Source organism: Lepisma saccharinum, chromosome 18 (assembly GCF_977018435.1).
Source record: "Lepisma saccharinum chromosome 18, izLepSacc3.1, whole genome shotgun sequence".
In the NCBI taxonomy this organism is placed as follows: domain Eukaryota; kingdom Metazoa; phylum Arthropoda; class Insecta; order Zygentoma; family Lepismatidae; genus Lepisma; species Lepisma saccharinum.
In genome coordinates, this window is record NC_139246.1 from 34,298,335 (window position 1) to 34,317,221 (window position 18,887).

The 18,887-nt window shown below is 38.6% G+C and overlaps 2 protein-coding genes across 2 annotated transcripts in view; both read left to right on the plus strand.

Moving 5' to 3' along the window:
• The window catches only part of LOC146002207 (endoglucanase E-4-like), a 240,248-nt gene that overhangs the window by 100,989 nt on the left and 120,372 nt on the right, over positions 1–18,887 (plus strand). The window lies entirely within an intron of this gene.
• Positions 12,113–18,730, plus strand: LOC146001953 (uncharacterized). Its single transcript, XM_083139670.1, has 2 exons — positions 12,113–12,283; positions 15,445–18,730. The coding sequence occupies exons 1-2, from the start codon at positions 12,239–12,241 to the stop codon at positions 18,442–18,444; spliced, it is 3,045 nt and encodes a 1,014-aa protein (XP_082995796.1). The 5' UTR covers positions 12,113–12,238; the 3' UTR covers positions 18,445–18,730.

Here is an 18,887-nt window from a genome sequence, read left to right on the forward strand (position 1 = left end):
ATTCTTAACAACAAAGATTTTTATAACATAGACTGAATAGTTTAGTGCTTAAAAGGCATGTGTTGACAGGGGCGACACACACCGTTCGAAAACTTGTGAACAAATTTAGGGAAACGAGGTATCGTAACGATCCGTAGTATCTTTTAATTATTATGGAGAACGAACTCCAACTTCCAGTCATTCAACCATCGTTTTCCAATCAGGAAATATTCAGAAACATCACAGGAATGCAATGTCAGACAGCACTGAAGCTCTTCCTGGTCATCAGCTGTAAACAGACGAAATCCAGGAAGAGGCTACAGGCCTGACTGTGCATTTGTTTATTAAATTGAATTGGAATAAAGGTCTGGGGAGCAGAGAGTTCGGGGTCAGTTCTAATTCAGTTATTGAGGAGCAAGTTACGATTGAATAGAGAGAGAGGAGGAGGTTCTAGGGAGAGCGTGTTAACGCTAGTCGCAAGTCAGACTCTACGTACAGTCACAGGCATAACCTCTCACGGCAGATCTTCAGTTGCAGTACAGAGACAGGTATATCCTTACATTACCCATGCTGATCCAATCTTTAGGGGTGTGAAACTCAAGTGTCATGTGTTGCCATTCAAGTGTGTAAATTTAGTACCTCTAGCGCCTTACCATCAAGCTCACCACGAGTAGAGAGTGCTTTACCATCAAGGATGAATGATGATTAGTGAGCTACATTCCCAAAAGATCCCACATACCTAAGGGTATGAGACGTGGTGGATTTGCTGGGGCTTCTCATGCATTTTTTCGGAAATGCGATGAGAAAAGAGTTTGTTAGCCAGTTTAAAAATTCAACCCCACCCCAACTTTCGTTACGTGGTGGATTTGCTGGGGCTTCTCATGCATTTTTTTTTCGGAAATGCGATGAGAAAATAGCTCGTTACGTAGTGGAATTGCAGTTAATTGTTAAGCAGTTTAAATCAATCCCACCCCTAAGCATGAGACGTGGATGGAGGTGCTTAGGGCTTTCATCCATTTTTGCGGAAATGAGATGAAAATTGGTGATTACGTGGTGATAGACGCAGGATTTCACTTATGAAAATTTCAATTTTAGGGCATGAAAAGTGAAACCACACCTAAGAATTATCAGAATCAAGGTTTTATCAGTTTTCTTTTACCATCAAAAGTATGCATTTTGAAGCACGGAATCTGGAAAGTTGCTCGCGGATTTATATTAAGTATTAAGTACCAGCGGGGAAAAATAGTGCAGTAAACAATGATAGATGTCGAGTTCTAACTCGAGGATGAATCAGATGAAACCTATCGACTTCAAGCAAAATGTAAAGATGCGGAGGAACCTGCGCCCTAGCTCCGTCGCGGTTATCCGCGTAGGGCTGGCGATTTGGTATCAGGAGCGTCCGTCATTCCGCGTGGCGGAAGGTTCGATGTCGGGTTTTAGGCAGCCACATTTTGCCAAAAATGCGGTCGGCCCAGGGACGTTCGTGGACGTTTCCCTATCAATCCGCTCCTGGTAGCGCTGTGGTTCGTTCGCGAATCCTGTACCCTGGCCACGACAGAATTCCCACCCTGGGAAAAATTTTACCATTCCCAGAATTTTTAGAAGAAAAGGCATTTAGATTCGATGGTTTTTTGCATTTATAGTGGTTTTAGAACGTAAAAGGTAGGATTTTTTAAAATCATGATCTTGGATACGAAAATTATCACAGCGTTGTTTATGAGGGTTAAAATAATGCAGTAAGCTACAGTAATTTTAAACATTTTTTTTTAATATATCTAACGTTCCTGTGCATTTTGCTCAGATTGTGATTAATCTTACCCTTAACATATTAATTAAAAACGTGGATTAAAAGTGAATATTGAAGTTATATTATGAACGAGGAAAATAAATTAGAGTATGTTGACTCTGACTCAGTGGCACTATGGTGCAGTTTAACGAGTCATGGCAGAGAGTATGCTTGTTTGCGTCAATGTTTTGTTTTTGTTATTATTATTAATTGAAATTCCTTAAAAGTTTAATTTAAATTTTGTATAAAACTGACCGTAACTTGTAAATGATTTAGAATGCTTGAACTATAACTGCTAAGATTATTGCAACGAGGATATTACATTTTTATACATATATAGTTTTGGGAACGTATAAGGCCCCGAGGACCACTCATTTATATTCTTAATGACTGAAGTCTCCTAGCACCTCATGAAGGGAGCTTAGATTAAGGAGATAGTCAAGTTTATACGAGATAGTCACTTGCCTTATGTTACCTTAACTTACGAATACATTGCCTAAAAATTTTCAATTCATGTTAATATGTAAAGAAACGAAACGCTAATTATATTCCTCGACACGCTGTACAATTATGTCCGCTATTACGCCAAGCGTATATAGTTAGAGTGGCGTACCGTGATTTAGGGTATAAACCGCCCGATTAATTAAAAATTCTAGTTGAGAAGTAATAGATGTATAAATAGGCTGCAGTGACGTGAGATGTCCGTACACAGGTAAGCAGTTGTGACGAGAATGAATCCGTACACATATATACATATACTTATATGCTTTAAGCAAAGTTAGGCACAGCCAACTTATTTTGAATAACTAGAAGAGAATTATGAGAGCATCACACGGCGTGGACGTTTCTCACATATTAACGAGATTTTTTTTTGTTAGTATATATTTATATATTTTTTTTCTCTGTCCGAAACAATGTTTTGTTTGACAGTTGAATATTTATCCTTAGCACGTTGTAGCTTCGAACGTTAAAAACTTTAAAATGTAGATTGTTTTAAATCTTAAAATATAAATATTGCAATTTTTGCTCCAAGTTACGGCATTTATTAATGTTAAATAGGTCCTACACGACTCAAGTGTGCACAAAGTAAGTTTTTTTTTAAGGCATTCGTCTCTATTAATTTATTCAAATTTCTTAATATGCGATAATATTTTGTTTAAGCGGTATAATTTATACTAGCTTAGTAGTTACATCACTAACATTTTAGTTATACTTCAGAAGAAGGTATATGATTATATTAGCAAAGTTTATTTTAAGCGCCAGTTAATGAGAATATTTATATTATATGAATATGTAGACGTCGACGTCAAGATTTTATTGCGCTCCACTAACAAGTATTTTCCTTCGGATATTGGATAGCTACCGATAATCCTGGAAATCCATTCTGCCATCGCAGAATGATAATGGTTAAACCACAACGGTTTTAGTTTTAAGCTTTGCTACAATAATATGCTAAGCATATGTTAGAATGGATAGAGAGAATGATAGATTCTTCATTTTTAGTGATGTCAGCATAATATAAGGCAATTATCGCATATTTATAGATTAATTATTTTATTTTTGGGATGGTCGACTTTAAATAAGCATCGTTTCCCGTGTAATTTTGTATTTAAGTACATTTTCAACGACCACTTGCACACTATGAGTAACATAAGAGACAAAAATAAGATTTTTTTACACAGCAAAGTTTAAACAGGCTTCTTCAAGTAAATGTAACCAGTAGGGAAAATAAGCGCAAGGCGAAAAATAACATTATTACTCGTTTAGCTTTAAATACGTTTTCATATGTCCTTATAGTAATATGGTATTTTCATTTTAAATGCACAAGACTGGTTTTTTCATCAAAAGTAAAGAAGAAGAAGCAATACATTCAAGCAAAGTTACTAGCTACCAGTATTTCACAGCAAATCATGTATTTTAGAAGTAATCGATAAACAAACTGGGCGTACATACGCAAACGAATCTATTTCCTCATTGTCATTGTACAGTTAAACGCAGAAGCATGTTAAGGACTTAGGCATTGATGTAGATGCATGCAATACATTATTGACGCAAAGGGTACAGTTCAACGGCATCCGAGAAACACAGCAGCGGCCAGAGTTCAGTTACACGGCTTTACATATCTTGCGCGCTCGAATCTACGACCGGACGAAGAATTTTGCTAACGTAAGAATTTCCCCTCCGAACCTCTCCCGTTATGACGATCAGGTAGCCAGCCAGCAAAACCCTGGTCGCGGGAGACATAGACTTGAAGCAGGAAAATTACCGTAAGCAGAAATGATGACGGCTAAATTCTTTAGACTGTAGCAGGTTGCCAGATTGTTAGAACGTTGTCAAATAGTAACTCACACCTCAAATAGTAACTCATAACAAGCAATAATAAATTAAACTCAATTAATCGAATCACGACATATATCATTGGTACTTTACGGGGACAAAAATAAATTAAAATTCCGATTGCTTTATAGGCACTATCCTATTTTCTTTCTAGATTCTGGAATAACCGTGGTAGCTTTCACGAGGCTATTCTCATCATATTTCTTTTTATATTTTTCCACTAGGAATTAGCGTTTGTCATATTTATTTTAATGGGTATAATATAAGAGTTTATTACTAGTTTAAGTATATTTCAATTGATAATGGCATTTTTAAATCATGAGTGGCAAAATATTATTCTTGAGTGTTGTACCAAAAAGATTGGATCAAAATAATCCTTTCCCGGAAAAATTACCCTATCTTAAATCTACCCTAACATTACCTTTACCTTAAACCTGTCTCAAATTCGAAATTTATCAGCTGTCGGCCAGAGAACAGCCAGTGTCAGCCGCAAGGGAAACAATTCGGCATTCCCAAACCCGAAAGGAAAATGTCGAACCGGGAACCACTAGCAGCGCGTCCAGCATCCTGACAGCATTCGCCAGCTTGGGAGCCAGACTGCTGAGACATGTTCCAGCTTTACTCTACAAGGGATCAAGAACCCCCCCCCCCCCCTTGTTAAGGCAATTCGTAAAGTACACCACGACGTGCCACGTTCCAGAGAATCTACACAGCCTCTCAAAAATTGTCGTGCTACGTCTCGAACAAAATCTTCAATATAATCTACAAGTCCAGCAGTAAAACGTTTTACAAACAACGACATGTTCCAGAGGGTAAACTACATGATTCCTCCATTAAAGTGTCATGCTACACTCCTAATATACATATTACTTGACACACTTCCATGTCATGTACAACTCTACGAACGTACGTCTATTCTTCTTCACAAAGCCTCAAAAGAAGAATCGCCCAACGAAGTGTTAGCAGTACAAGAAGTTTTCACACCAAATGTTCTAGTTTTTCATCAAAGGGGTAAAATCATTGGTCCACCCCACGAAGTTCGTCTAAAAAAAACAAGCAGTACACATAGTGATTATTCCTCCAGGAACATAGTTCTCCCATTCCGAGGACACATACGACCACACATTCCATTGGTCGTTACATGATACACTCAGCAGCAAAAATGTATTCGTCAATATTCCAGTGCAGAACAATTCTCATTGCCAGAAGAAATCACTTTTGTACCCTTAAGTTTGAACTTCCCCAAATTATCCCTTCCCAAAGTGCAAGTACGAGAAACGCAGACAGCAGAACTCTACAGGGAAGATGTTCATTCAGTGACAGACAGAAGGAAATGTACAATCTGGGTTGTCCGACTTTCATCAGTACATTCCACACAAGTACAGTGTGGCAGAACGTAGTGGTACTGTACTCTCAGGTACAGTAAAATTCCACGAAGTATAGTCAATCTGAGCTGAACATCGTGTCTGGAATAAAGGATGATTATCCTAAATGGACAATGTTACGATTCATTTGTTCATCGTACTTTAGGTGAACGACATCGAGGTCAAAGATGTTGGACTTTTCACTCTCAGCGTGTGTTCAATGCATGTTTATGGAATTATCAACGAACAATTTTCATAGAAGAAAAAAGACAACATTGATATGCATGGACAAAAGGTGTAACAATTGCGATGCTTAAATATTATTTTTACGTGAATTATTAATTCATATGTTATATATGAGTGTGTACATATTTCATATCAAAGGACAGAGTTGAATAAGTAAGTATATATTGTTAATATAAAAATAAAGACGGTGATCCATCGATAATAATAATACAGGAAAACTATAGTGATACATGCTACGATTATATTTATGTAGGATAAACTCAGTTCGCAATATTCGGCATACGTGTTGACCCTAGTAACCAAAAATTACTAGCAACACAGGTGCAACGAATTATGTATTTATACAAGTGCTTCGATTTATTTCTTATTCAGTGCTCCACATTATTTACGGTGAAGGAAGGCTATTAGTATCTATAATTTAATGTTAACGCAAATTTATTATGTAATTTCGAGTCTCTTAATTTCAAACGGTGCAATGACTGTCTCGTGTAGACAAATACGTCTTGTGTCGCAAGAGGCTGGTCACGCTCTGACGTGACGTATTAAATGAGTGTGTTTTGACGGCGGACGCATGTGACGTCAGGTCTCTACATCAACAAATGCATGCGTTATGTTATTTCACGCTGATCCACTCACTTATTCAGCAGAAATAATTCATTGTGTTATATGTTCTTGTGGGTCAGTGGGTTTATAGGATATTCACTTTGGATAGGTTCATGGTTTTTACTTTATTATTTTCTTGTTTTCGGCATTTTATTTTTGTTTTCGTTTTTTTATTTTTATAATAAATGGTATCCCTATAAGATTGAATCAGACATAAAGACGAATTCAAAAGGGAATTCTTTTCCGGAGAGGGACATCGTAACGATCCGTAGTATCTTTTAATTATTATGGAGAACGAACTCCAACTTCCAGTCATTCAACCATCGTTTTCCAATCAGGAAATATTCAGAAACATCACAGGAATGCAATGTCAGACAGCACTGAAGCTCTTCCTGGTCATCAGCTGTAAACAGACGAAATCCAGGAAGAGGCTACAGGCCTGACTGTGCATTTGTTTATTAAATTGAATTGGAATAAAGGTCTGGGGAGCAGAGAGTTCGGGGTCAGTTCTAATTCAGTTATTGAGGAGCAAGTTACGATTGAATAGAGAGAGAGGAGGAGGTTCTAGGGAGAGCGTGTTAACGCTAGTCGCAAGTCAGACTCTACGTACAGTCACAGGCATAACCTCTCACGGCAGATCTTCAGTTGCAGTACAGAGACAGGTATATCCTTACATTACCCATGCTGATCCAATCTTTAGGGGTGTGAAACTCAAGTGTCATGTGTTGCCATTCAAGTGTGTAAATTTAGTACCTCTAGCGCCTTACCATCAAGCTCACCACGAGTAGAGAGTGCTTTACCATCAAGGATGAATGATGATTAGTGAGCTACATTCCCAAAAGATCCCACATACCTAAGGGTATGAGACGGTATGTTCTTGTTAACCCTCCAGTACTCGCGCGGGTGACCATTGTCACCCAGCCCATTTGTTTTTGTTACCGCCAAGGAGTGTGATGGAAGGGAGTGATAGGGGCTTCAGTACCTTCCGCCTACATTTCCAGCTACCTGACTAGCGTGAGTTTGTATGTTGTAGTGAGGAGTGGCCCGTGTTATTGCGCTTGAAAGTCAGTTGGGTGACACTTGTCCCCCGCGCGATTAACGGCGTTATGAATGCACCAAAGCGTCCACGACTCTGTAATAACTCTCTTATTTTGGACGTTTTGCTTGGTGAAAGTTCCGATGAGGATGATGTTGTGGAGAATGATAGTGACGTTGGTGGAGATGACCATTTAGATGTCCAGGACGATCTCTTTGACACAAGAAGCAGATGAGCCACAAACGGACCAAGTGAAAAATGCCGAAAATGACCTGCCACCAAATGCGGAAGAAGAATCCAGTGATGAAGAGGACATCCCATTTGCAAATTTATACATTTTAAGAGACCAGTTTAAGAATGTAATGAAGTGAAAGAACTATCCTCTCAGCCCAGAAATGTACGAACCATAGCTGACAACATTATTTTGCGGCTCCCAGGACCAACTTGACAGGGTAGGGAAGCACGCAGTGCACATGATTGCTTTGTACTTTTTAACCTTATTGGAACTATAGTTACATCAACCAACATTTATATTCACCATATAAAGGAGCATTTTAGCCGAGAGCGGGACGCCAAACACACGACTGTTGTTGAAATTCGTGCTTTCATAGTCATTTTGCTACTAATTGGCTGTTTTGGCAGTAAAAGGAAAAAACTAAGCAATGTGGGACAACTCTGCAGGGACTGGTGTGGAAGTCTGTTATCTTGTTAGTTAGAATAGATTTCATTTCCTCATGCGATGTCTTCGTTTTGATGACATCGGAGATCGTCAGCAGCGAAGAGAAATTGATCGGCTTGCGCCTATCAGAGAAGTCCTAGAACTTGTGGGGCAAAACTTGTGGTCAACGCCTCAATCATTTACAAGTTCAACAAAGCTGCAGCTAAACCACCTGCAAGAGGAGAATTCCTGAAGAGTTTGGCGTTCGAACTCATAAAACCTCTGATTGAGAGTCTCATCCAGCTTCATTTCATCCCTGCACATCTGAAGAGAAGAGGAAAGGCCCTTCTTGTAATCGAAGAAACTCCTCAGCCTGAGCGCAGACAACAAGGTAACAGTAGAGGTCGCTGCTATCTGTGTGGGAGGGCGAGAGACAAAACAACCAGAAAACATTGTGAAAAATTTGGACGTCATATCTGGAGTGATCATTCATCAATTCTTTGTCATTGAAATTTTCAACCTACAATATGCATAAAAAATTATTACGAGTAACAAACATTGTTGTGACTATACTCTTTCTATATGTAGAATGCAGGGTACGCTTTAGCGATTTATTTTGCCCTTTAATAAAGGCCAAATTATGTTAATATATATGTTTATGGATTCTCAATAAAGCAGTCTTTCAGATGAGCAAGGAGTTTTACAATGTTACCCTGCATTAAAAAAAAGTTACGGTAGCCTAAAGTTTAAGATATTTTTTCCATGCAAAATTTTGTTAAAGAACGATTTGGTATTTTTTTCTTTACAACACCTGTTTCATACAAAAATAATTCAAAAAATATTTTAAGTGTCCCTAGAATAGATTGTAAATATAACAAAACAAAACAAATTCACCATACTATAATTAGTCTTTTCGAAATAAATAAAATACCTTATGGGTGACAACTGTCACCCGCGCGAGTATCCGTGTTACGGGATGCCACGCGAGTACTCGAGGGTTAAGAGGGGAAGGCTAAAACAACGTGTGCTTACCGAGGAGAAACTAGACGACGTTGGAGCCCGATTCGAACATACTCCTCCAAAATCCCTCCGGTGCCTCACACATGAAACAAAGATTTTCATAACGTCTGCTTGTCAAGCTACCAAGCTTATAAACCTGAAACCATACACAAGAAGAATTGAATGAAAATATCAGGAGAAAAAGAAGCAATATCAGGAGAGTAACTGTACGTGTTAGTGAAAATTTCCTAAAAATATGCCGTAAATGTGTGGATGCAGGAGGAGAACACATCTTGTAAAAAGGTACGTCCTCGGTATAATTGTAACTATCAATTTCATTGTACGAGCTTATTTCATTACATACGCGGATGTTGCATCCAGTTTGCCGGCAGACGCGCTCTCACTGCCCGGTGCGCTAGCCGCACAACGGACGACTCGACCGTGAAAAGCAGTGTAGAATGCTTAGGTACCCGTGAAAGCATGGATAGACAAAATGAAATACATTCTGTGCGTAAAACACTAAATAGCTTTATTAACTTTCAACATTTGTACAACATGGCGCCTGAGGAATCTAAAACTAACTCAATCTGATCAACAACAGAATATTGAACACATTTCTTCTTCTTCTTCGTAGCTATATGATTATACGTAATATAGGTAATACTCAACCACAACAACCTTCATATGCAAAGAACGGTGGCCAGAAAGGGAAAGCTTTTTCGAATTAAAATCATTCAAGCAAAGCAGATTCCTTGTTCCTTCATTCCTTTATTGTAATAATATAAATATATGGAGACGTATATAATGTGACAGAAACATAATTAACACGCATGTATTTATGTTGATATTTTATTAGAATCAAAGATCATATTTATTTGCAGAGAACTTTCCAGCACAAAGCATAACTGTAGATGTACAAGTAGCAGTTACTTATCAGGTATCGATAACTATAATTGAGTTACTTGCTAAAATGAGTAACTGTAACTCAGTAACTTATAAAAAGCAAATTTTCGAACACACTTGCATCGTCGCCTTGCAATCAAGGGGTCCCGGGATCGATACCCGGTAGAGGCACATGGTGGTTCGGATCCCACTTTAAACTGTAGGTCCAGTCACGATTATCCGTACTGTGCATAAAGTGGACTTAAAATACCAAATCAATCAATCAAAAAATCGAACACTCTTTTCTGAGTAATTTGAAGACTAAAGTTGGTAAACGATGTAAGTGCCACAATAATTTAAACACCGTTTTCCACGTTAAACAGTGAAATGTGCCATGCTTTGTAATGTGGTAAACGTGAAATGTGGCTGGTAGCCCTCTAAGTAGTTCAAAGGGCGTGTAAAAAGGTCTAGTGTGCACGTTATTACGGGCTGATGTGCAGAACGATGCGATTTACCAACACTTTCGCTTTTGGCACTTACAACGTAGACCACTTTTAGTCCTCATTTGACTTTGATCATTGTCTTTACCTGATTAACATCACAAATTGTACGGTCAACGTGCTTTTTAGGTGAAAGATCGATATTGTAGAATTCTTCCGTTGCATTTCAAATCGTGCAAGAATGCAACAATCCAATCCAACTAAGCTATACTTTACAATCTCCAACATAACTTAAAATTCGTTCATTACATTTCTAAACCGTTTGTTGCTTTATTGATTTTATTTTAGTAATTAACATTTTTACTTCATAGTGTCAACGATTCTAAGGTCACTCCTTGTATCCGCTATATTCGGTTTTACGGCTGCTGCATTGAAAATATTGAAAGATAAGAGTTTTGTTACGATTTGCTTATTGATTGTTGTTTTTGGCCAGAACCCTGCAACAATGTAGTCAAGAATGGTGTGCTGAAGCAAAGTATATACTGAAGTGTCCCTGTTTTATCCCCTAGAGCAGTGGGTCTCAAACTGTGGTACGCGTACCCCCACGGGTACATGAAACACTTGAATGGGTACGCGATCAGCTAGGAGAGTGGGTTGTCATCCATGGTGTACCTAAAAAAAAACAAGTACCGAAATAGACTAAAATTTAAAGCCGAATCACCGCTTGAAAGTTTCAAGTGCACAACCAGTCATCAAGAAACTGTGTCAGGCTATGCAGGCACATCCTTCTCACTAGAAACTCGGATGATCTACAATTAAAACACCAAAATTGTGCTTGACAGCTTGTTTACAAACCTATTTATGTTCTTTACTTTTTTCAAGAACTCTGGAAAAAATATAGAAAATTAAAGTTTTTATATACTTCTTAGCATACATGTGTTTCACATTTTAATCTTGTAACTAATCATAAAGATTGTAAACATAGGAACACACAATAAATAAAATAATAAATGTAGGATTCTAATGTTTATTTGTTTACCATCTTTCCACATACAGCCCGAATGCCATTTTTCTCTATTGCAGATACACACCTCCAACATATCAAAAATGCTCCACGAATCAGACAGCCAAAAAAAAAAAAAAAAATTCACTATTCGCAGAAATAGTATGGTGGGATGACTAAAGAGTACAATGAGAACCGCTGCCCTATAGTATCTAGTCATACTATTAAAGTCACTACAGGATATCCGATAAGTTCCTTACCATAGGCCAAATGAGAGTATTTGTTCAACGTAACCTCAGTCTGGTCTGTAAACGGAATGGCAGGTTGTAAAGGAAATGCTGAACACAATCTGTGGCCACGGCATGGCACAGTCCTCAATCATGGTGGGAAGTGGGCTACCGCGGAACCTTCACCTTTCACAGTCAATTTACAAATCTGATGTCGAACTTTTCGAACATCCTGTATATTCCCACACATAATAGCGTTCTCCGGTCAATTCATCGTATAAAAATTTACTACTTAATTTACACCATTCTATAGGTGCACGTTACACGGTCGTTGAAAAAAGACAGCGATATTTCTTTTCTCTATTGTTTAAATAATTACTTTCTATCCCCCCTCTCCCTCTCGGCCAGTACAATTGAAACTGCATTACTCTAAAGAAAAAAAAAATATAGGCCTAAAGAAATTATATTGTGAATGCGTGAAATGTAGAAATTCGCACAGTTCACAAACAAAATACAATTCCTTTTCTGACTATTAACAAGATTCATCTCGTGAAATCCACATTACTCATGCAGCGGTTTCAGTTAATTCCCGTTAACTGAGCACGCTGGTATTCGAAGCATGATGACTCGGAATGTGATCAGTACTCCCGCGAAGAGGGTCGAAATCATCACCGGAAAATGACTGCGATAATTATCGCCATTACTATTCTGCTCATGTGCCAGGTGAGTTGCACGTATTGCTTCAAATAAGCCAGTATTAATGTTAGTACGTAAACGCCAGTGTTCGGAATAAAAAAAACTAGTCACTGTTGCTTATTTTGAGAAATATGTCAGTTACAATTGAAAAGCTCAGGAGTGAAATCAGATAAGTCACATTTTCCTGCTATTACAAAATAATACATTCAAAGTTTTAAAGAGGGCTTTTTAGGTCCAGGAACCCATGGATTCTAATGGGTTATTTTGTGTACCGCAACAGCACTCGAGTTTTTTTTTTCCTCGCTCAATTTAAATTCGTTCCAAGTTGCTTATTGATTCATTGAAAGAAAATTTCCTGAACCGTATTTAAATTGATCCGGAAAATAAGGTTTAAAAATTGTTCGTGAACCGTATTTAAATTGATCCGGAAAAAAGATTCCTGGAACGAATTGAAATACGTATTTTAAACATAAAAAGGTTCTTTAGGTTCCAAAACCCATTTACACTTGCGGATTTTTTCTCCCGGGCGGAATAGACTTTATTTAAAATTCTTGCATTTTAAACAACCCTGGAATTGTTATATATCCAAGGAACCCATACATTCTTTTAGGTTCAGTAACAGGACCGAAACCTTTTTTTCTCGCACAATTTAAATTCGGTCCAACTTGCGTATTGGTTCACTTCAATGCGAAACTTGGACCCTATTCTAACTGATTCGGAAAAATGTTCCTGGACCGAATTAAAATTCTTTGCAGATAAATAGGTTCTTTACGGTCCAGAATCCATTTACTCTTGCTGATTTTCCCTCCTGGACCGGAACTGAACTTAATTAAAATTCCTGAACCTTTAACAACCTTGGTTTCAAGATCCACTAGTTTTCGGCCGTGTACCATTTTTGAACTTTCACATTTATCAAAGTTTTTCTTCTGTACAATTACATCAGACAAAACTATACTGACGAAACTATTTACTGTCATCAACAGCAGCAAATCGATAATATTGACTTATCACGGTTTTTCACCTGCACTTTACAATTACTTTAATATTTTCTTAACTCTAGACATAAGATACAATGTTTTATGCATGGAACTTTCATCTTCTCTTGTAATATCTGAGAAACTAAAAGTAAAAATACACAAAACAGTAATTTTGCCTGTAGTATTGTATTGATATGAAACTTAGCCCATTACATTAAAAGTATTTGAAAATAATATCCTTAGAAAAATATTTCAACGTAAAAGAGATGATGAGACAGGTGAATGGAGAAGGTTACATAATTTAGAACTCTATAATTTGTATTCATGTGCGGATATTAATACGTAGAATAATTAAATCAAGGAGACTTAGGTGTGCTAAAAAGCTTTCGATTAAAGTTCACCGCGAACATATCTGTCACTGAAATGATTGAAGTAATTTGCGGCCGAAAGCCATGCTGAAAATCAGGTAATATGTTTCTCTCCATTGTTTGCTTCTGTGATCGTGTATGAAGGATTCTTTCGAATGTCTTCCCTAGATGACTGGGAACAATTATCGGCCTGCAGTTGATAGGGAAGAGATGATATTTTACTCCCTTTGAAATTGGGCAGTATTGCAATCTTCCATTGCTGGGGGTAGTATTAGTTCCTTATTAATATAACCTTTTTGTCTGATACTGTGTTTCAGGGTTGCTGGAATAATATTACCAATGGCAGATGCTTTGTTCGTTGGCATCCACATTAAGCAGTGGCTACTTGTCTAGGTGTAAAGATGTCCTGCATATTTTCTGGATGTGGTTCTGCAAGAAAGTCTTCCAGATATTTTTTGACTTCTTCAACATTTGTTCTTCATAATCTTTTTTTCTTCATATGCATTTGTTCTTAATATTTTCTTTCTTCACAATCATTTGTTCTTCATTTTCACCTTCATATTTATTTGTTCTTCCTATTATTTTTCTTCATATTTATTTGTTCTTCAGCCAAATTCTTCTGCCTGCATCAGTGGATCAAGGGATAATCCTCTGAGTGTGTGCATGACTTGAGTTTTTATTCGTGTTCTTCTCATCATTTTACAGAAGTCCGAAGTATTGGGGTTAGTTTCTTGAAATATTTCTTCCTATCTTCCAGTAATTGTGCGGATGAGATATTGGATTGGAGCTGTTGCCCCCGTCGATGGTAATGATGTGAACGTGTAGTTTGATATTTCTCTCTTGCTGATCTCTTCCTTTTCAGGAGCAATGCAATATTAGGATCAATTGTAGCTTGTCTGGTTGCCATTCTTTGGGCGGATGTGATATTGGCAGTTAGTTAGTTGGTTGATTTGGTGTTTTAAGTCTACTTTATGAACAGTAAGGCTAATCGGGACTAGACCTACAGTTTAAAGTGGGATCTGCCGAACCACTATGTGCCTCCACCGGGTATCGAACCCGGGACCCCTTGATTACAAGGCCACGACGCTACCACTGTGCCATTGGAGAGACCCGATATTGGTTGTTAGCCTGTGTATCACCCGATCTATGTCATTTTGATCTTGAATTGTGTCGTGCAGATCAATCGCTTTATTGATGTATTGGCCATAGGCATTCCAATTCACCTCTTATATATATACCGTGACGGGGGAAGCCTCGTTTGCAATGTATGTGAAATCTACTTGTAAATCGGATCATGATCCAAGTTGAGAGCCGACACGTGGCCCACTAATTACGACGGATAGGTCTTCGATAAGGACCATTTCAGCATTCGCTTGAAGGTACTGAAAGGAACCACGATGTAAAGCCCTGTTAAGAATATCCATCCTTGAGGATACGCAAGTCTGCCACCTTAACAACCCATATAAACTCACCTAACAGCACTAGGATGAACTGGTGAAACGGATATAAGAAATTAGCCGTCTTGATGGGAGAGGGCGTTGTCCCTTCGTCAATTTCCTCTCATCATCACTCAACCTCATCGTCACGACTAACGGAAGTGTCAGAAAAGTGAAGTAAAATAACGAAACATAAATTGCAAGAAATTGAATTTAGGTCCCTTGGTTTTACAACGCGTTATTGTAACCACTCCACTACAGAGGTTGGTAATAGCTTCTATAAAAAAAATATTTTAAAAAATAATAAAAAAGTGTAACAAAGTAAAGATTATTTATTCAACAATATTATTCTTTATTATTTTACGATTTTTAGCAAAACTTTTTAATTTGGATACATATACTTGCAGATGTTTGCCAATGACGACTCACTGGACGGAACGGATTCAGAATCAGCAAGCTCTGAGGAAGAAGAGGAGGAGAAAGAAGAAGACGTGCCCTTGGATCCAGGGGAGATTGAACACACTCTCTCAGCAGCCATCACTCTCAGGAACAACATCCTTCTATCGGTGGGTACAGCGCTAAGGAACATGCGGCTTACTTCAAAGGCAAACGAGTACAAGGCTCTTTCCAGCATATTCGAAGGCTTCCAAGCGTTCCAAATAGACACCATGGACATCGTGGGGAATGTACAGGACCTCCTGGACGAGTCGCCCAACAAGCAGTTCTTGGGGATACTGAAGCGACTTCGCAGCACTGTGTCGTGTCGGTTTTATTGCGAAATCGATATTTCCGTGAACGCTCTGAAGCAGGGTACAATAGACTTCAACATGCTGCTAGACAACAGTGGGTTCTCCTTTCTCAAGGACGTCGGACTATTCAGGAAACGATGGTTGAAGTCTCTGTGGTTCTCCAAAACGAGCGACAGCGTCGGTGTCAACCGGACGGACTTCTGCGATAGGCAGGCAAGGTTCTACTTCGCCATCAGCAAGGCGTTTACCAACAAGATTCTTCCTTTGACTGCAAACATATACACTAGCTTTCTTCTTAATCTGAATTACAATTACATGCCGTCGGACGCGTATGAGATACTAAAGCACGTGACCGGCATCATTAAATCCGAATCGCAATCGGTGGATGATTTCTTCATAAAAATAAAATTGCGAGATTACTCCAATATCTACAGCATGTGCCTGGATATCTTAGTAATGATTGAACAGAATAAGCTGATAAAAGACTCAAATTTCTACTTCCATATTTCCATGCTACAGCCCTACATGGTTCCAAAACCTTTAGGTACTTTCTTCTACGACGACAATCCGCAGATGAGCGACCTTTTGAGCTTTGCTGATGTTGTCGAGGAGCTCAGGTACATCGACGTTCACCATCACCCTTCTGACGTCATCGAAGCATTTCACACGGTGCTGGATGAGCTGGTGATTAGAAGTAACCACTTAAAATTCATCAACATCTCACTGCTCTATTACTCGTATGAGGACAAGGAGGACGTGCTTCTTGCAATCTTGCAAAGGCTCGTGTTTGTCCTTGAGAAGTCCAGCAGGTTGGTTCAGCTATCCAAGTCGCTAATGATACACTTCAAATTATCGGAATACACGAAGGACAATAGGGTTTATATTCCCTCGGCAAGGCACGAGATAATTCTCCTTCTAGACTCTTTCAGGTCGCTACAGGAAGAAGGGGTGACCTCAATGATACAAGAAGTACTAAGAGTCATTTCTGCAACGAATATCCCTTGGGGGAAGATTTTGGAGAACTTCCAAGTACCAGTATCCATCAATCCGCGACCACTGTTTATGGAGATACTGAAAGAGTTGATAAAGTACGATAATATATTTCAATTCGGGCAGATATGCCAGCTGAAGAACTTCATAGATGCGTTTGTCCTGATGAAAGACGATGTCGACTTTGTAAAGACCTACGACAACCGTACTCAAAATGTCATCTACCGGACAAAAATATCCACCTGTCTCTCACAGTGTCTGTCAACGTCCACTAATAAAAAGAAGATGCCGTTTGGTGACGGTATTGGTACGAGAAGGCCTGTACCCCTCTACTATATTGACAATACTTATGCGGTACAGACACAGCGACTGAGAAAGCAGGGCATCTATTGGCCAGAAGATACAGTACTCAAGGTTAAAAAAGTCAGCGGCGAGGCACTTGTTGCTGTTCTAGATCCCCAAACTCCTTCAAGCATTAAAAGTTTTGTCCTGAAGTATCTCTCAAATCCTTCGTCGTACGACAAGTTGAAGCGGTTTGATTATAAAGCTTACAAAAAACGGTCAGTACTGTTGTTGAACCTCCTGAACCACTTGAAGAAGAAGGAAACCGACAAGAAAACCATTGACAACATAGAGCAGGCGAAGAAGCACATAAAATCTGACGAGATTGGTGATCAGTCACCTCCTCTGAAAACTGGACTCTTGAGGATTAAGTACAAGGCTCCCAAAGAAAATATAACAACTGTTTTCAGCCAAATCAAGCAAGACAACATGTGCCTCAGAGACAAGCAAATTCTGTTGAACATCCTGAAGCATTTTGAGAACATCTCCAACTCCGAACCTTCATACAGTTGTCTTGGATGCTTCACTGACACCTTCGACCACTTCTTATCTGCAAAGAAGACACAAAATTTTGCAAATGTACGGAAAGCATATGAACCTAACATTTCAGTCGCTACGGTAGGTAACAATGAAACTTGTACTCAGAAGACAATCCACATATGGAAAATCTCAGGTGTTCCTGTCAACATATTAGGAGTTCTTCAAGCAATTCCTAAGTTCTTACTACCACAAAGCGACAGGGTTGTATACGAAAGGGTACACCAAACATTTCAGAATGACTCCATAAGTTTTAGCTATTTTCTTCGTAAATTGAACCTCGAGAATTACAAGACACGTAGCGAACTTCTGAAAGATATTTTCCATGAATTCTACCTTACCCCTAACCTTGATACAAATTTGGTGCATGATCTAAAGACGATAGAACCATACATTAGATCGGATAGGGCCGGGGATGAACCAGTGGACATCATCGACGACGTGACACAACCTGGAGAAGATTTCACATCCATCGCTATAGATCTCGAAAATCTCTTCAACGTACCACTTGAGAATGATGACTTGAAAACATCCAAAGATATACAAAATGTTATAGATTACTTGGAAAATTCGCCAGATGACCTTGCTAATTTTTTCCACCATTTTACCTTTGAAAGATGCGTGGAATCAAACCAGTTTCTTGTAAAACTCTTAGAGCACCTGGCATCTTTACCAAAAATTCCAAGTTTTGTTAGAAGTTCGGCTCAGACACTCACAACCATCAAGATAAAAGGGGTAACCGATATGCCTTTCGTTATTTACTCGGATTATACAAAAGATGAACTATGAGACAAACAGTAACTAAAAAGGTAACTTGTTAGAAGTGGGGTGGATGAAAACTACCTAATAATCGACTAACTGGGTTCAGTGATACTATGTAACATTTTGTAGCTACACGTTATCGGTGTTTGCAGTACGTCTGCCAAAAATAAAAATTGAGTCAATAACGGTAGTGTTGAAGATTCATGTTTATAATGACTATAGGTCACTTACGGGCACTGACCTCAGTTGGGAGAGCAGAAAGCTAGATAATACACAGGTACATGCACACGGTCGTTTTCGCACAGTCGAAAGAAATTACAACACTTGCCCTTTATTCTCTCTATGCTGTCTGTATTGTCTTGTTTTATTGTCTCCTTGTTGCTATAGTCTCAGTATAAATGTTCAAATGCGTCCTGCGTTGGCTCACTTACCAGTCGACGGAGTTGATGGTGATTGGCTGTGTGTTCAAG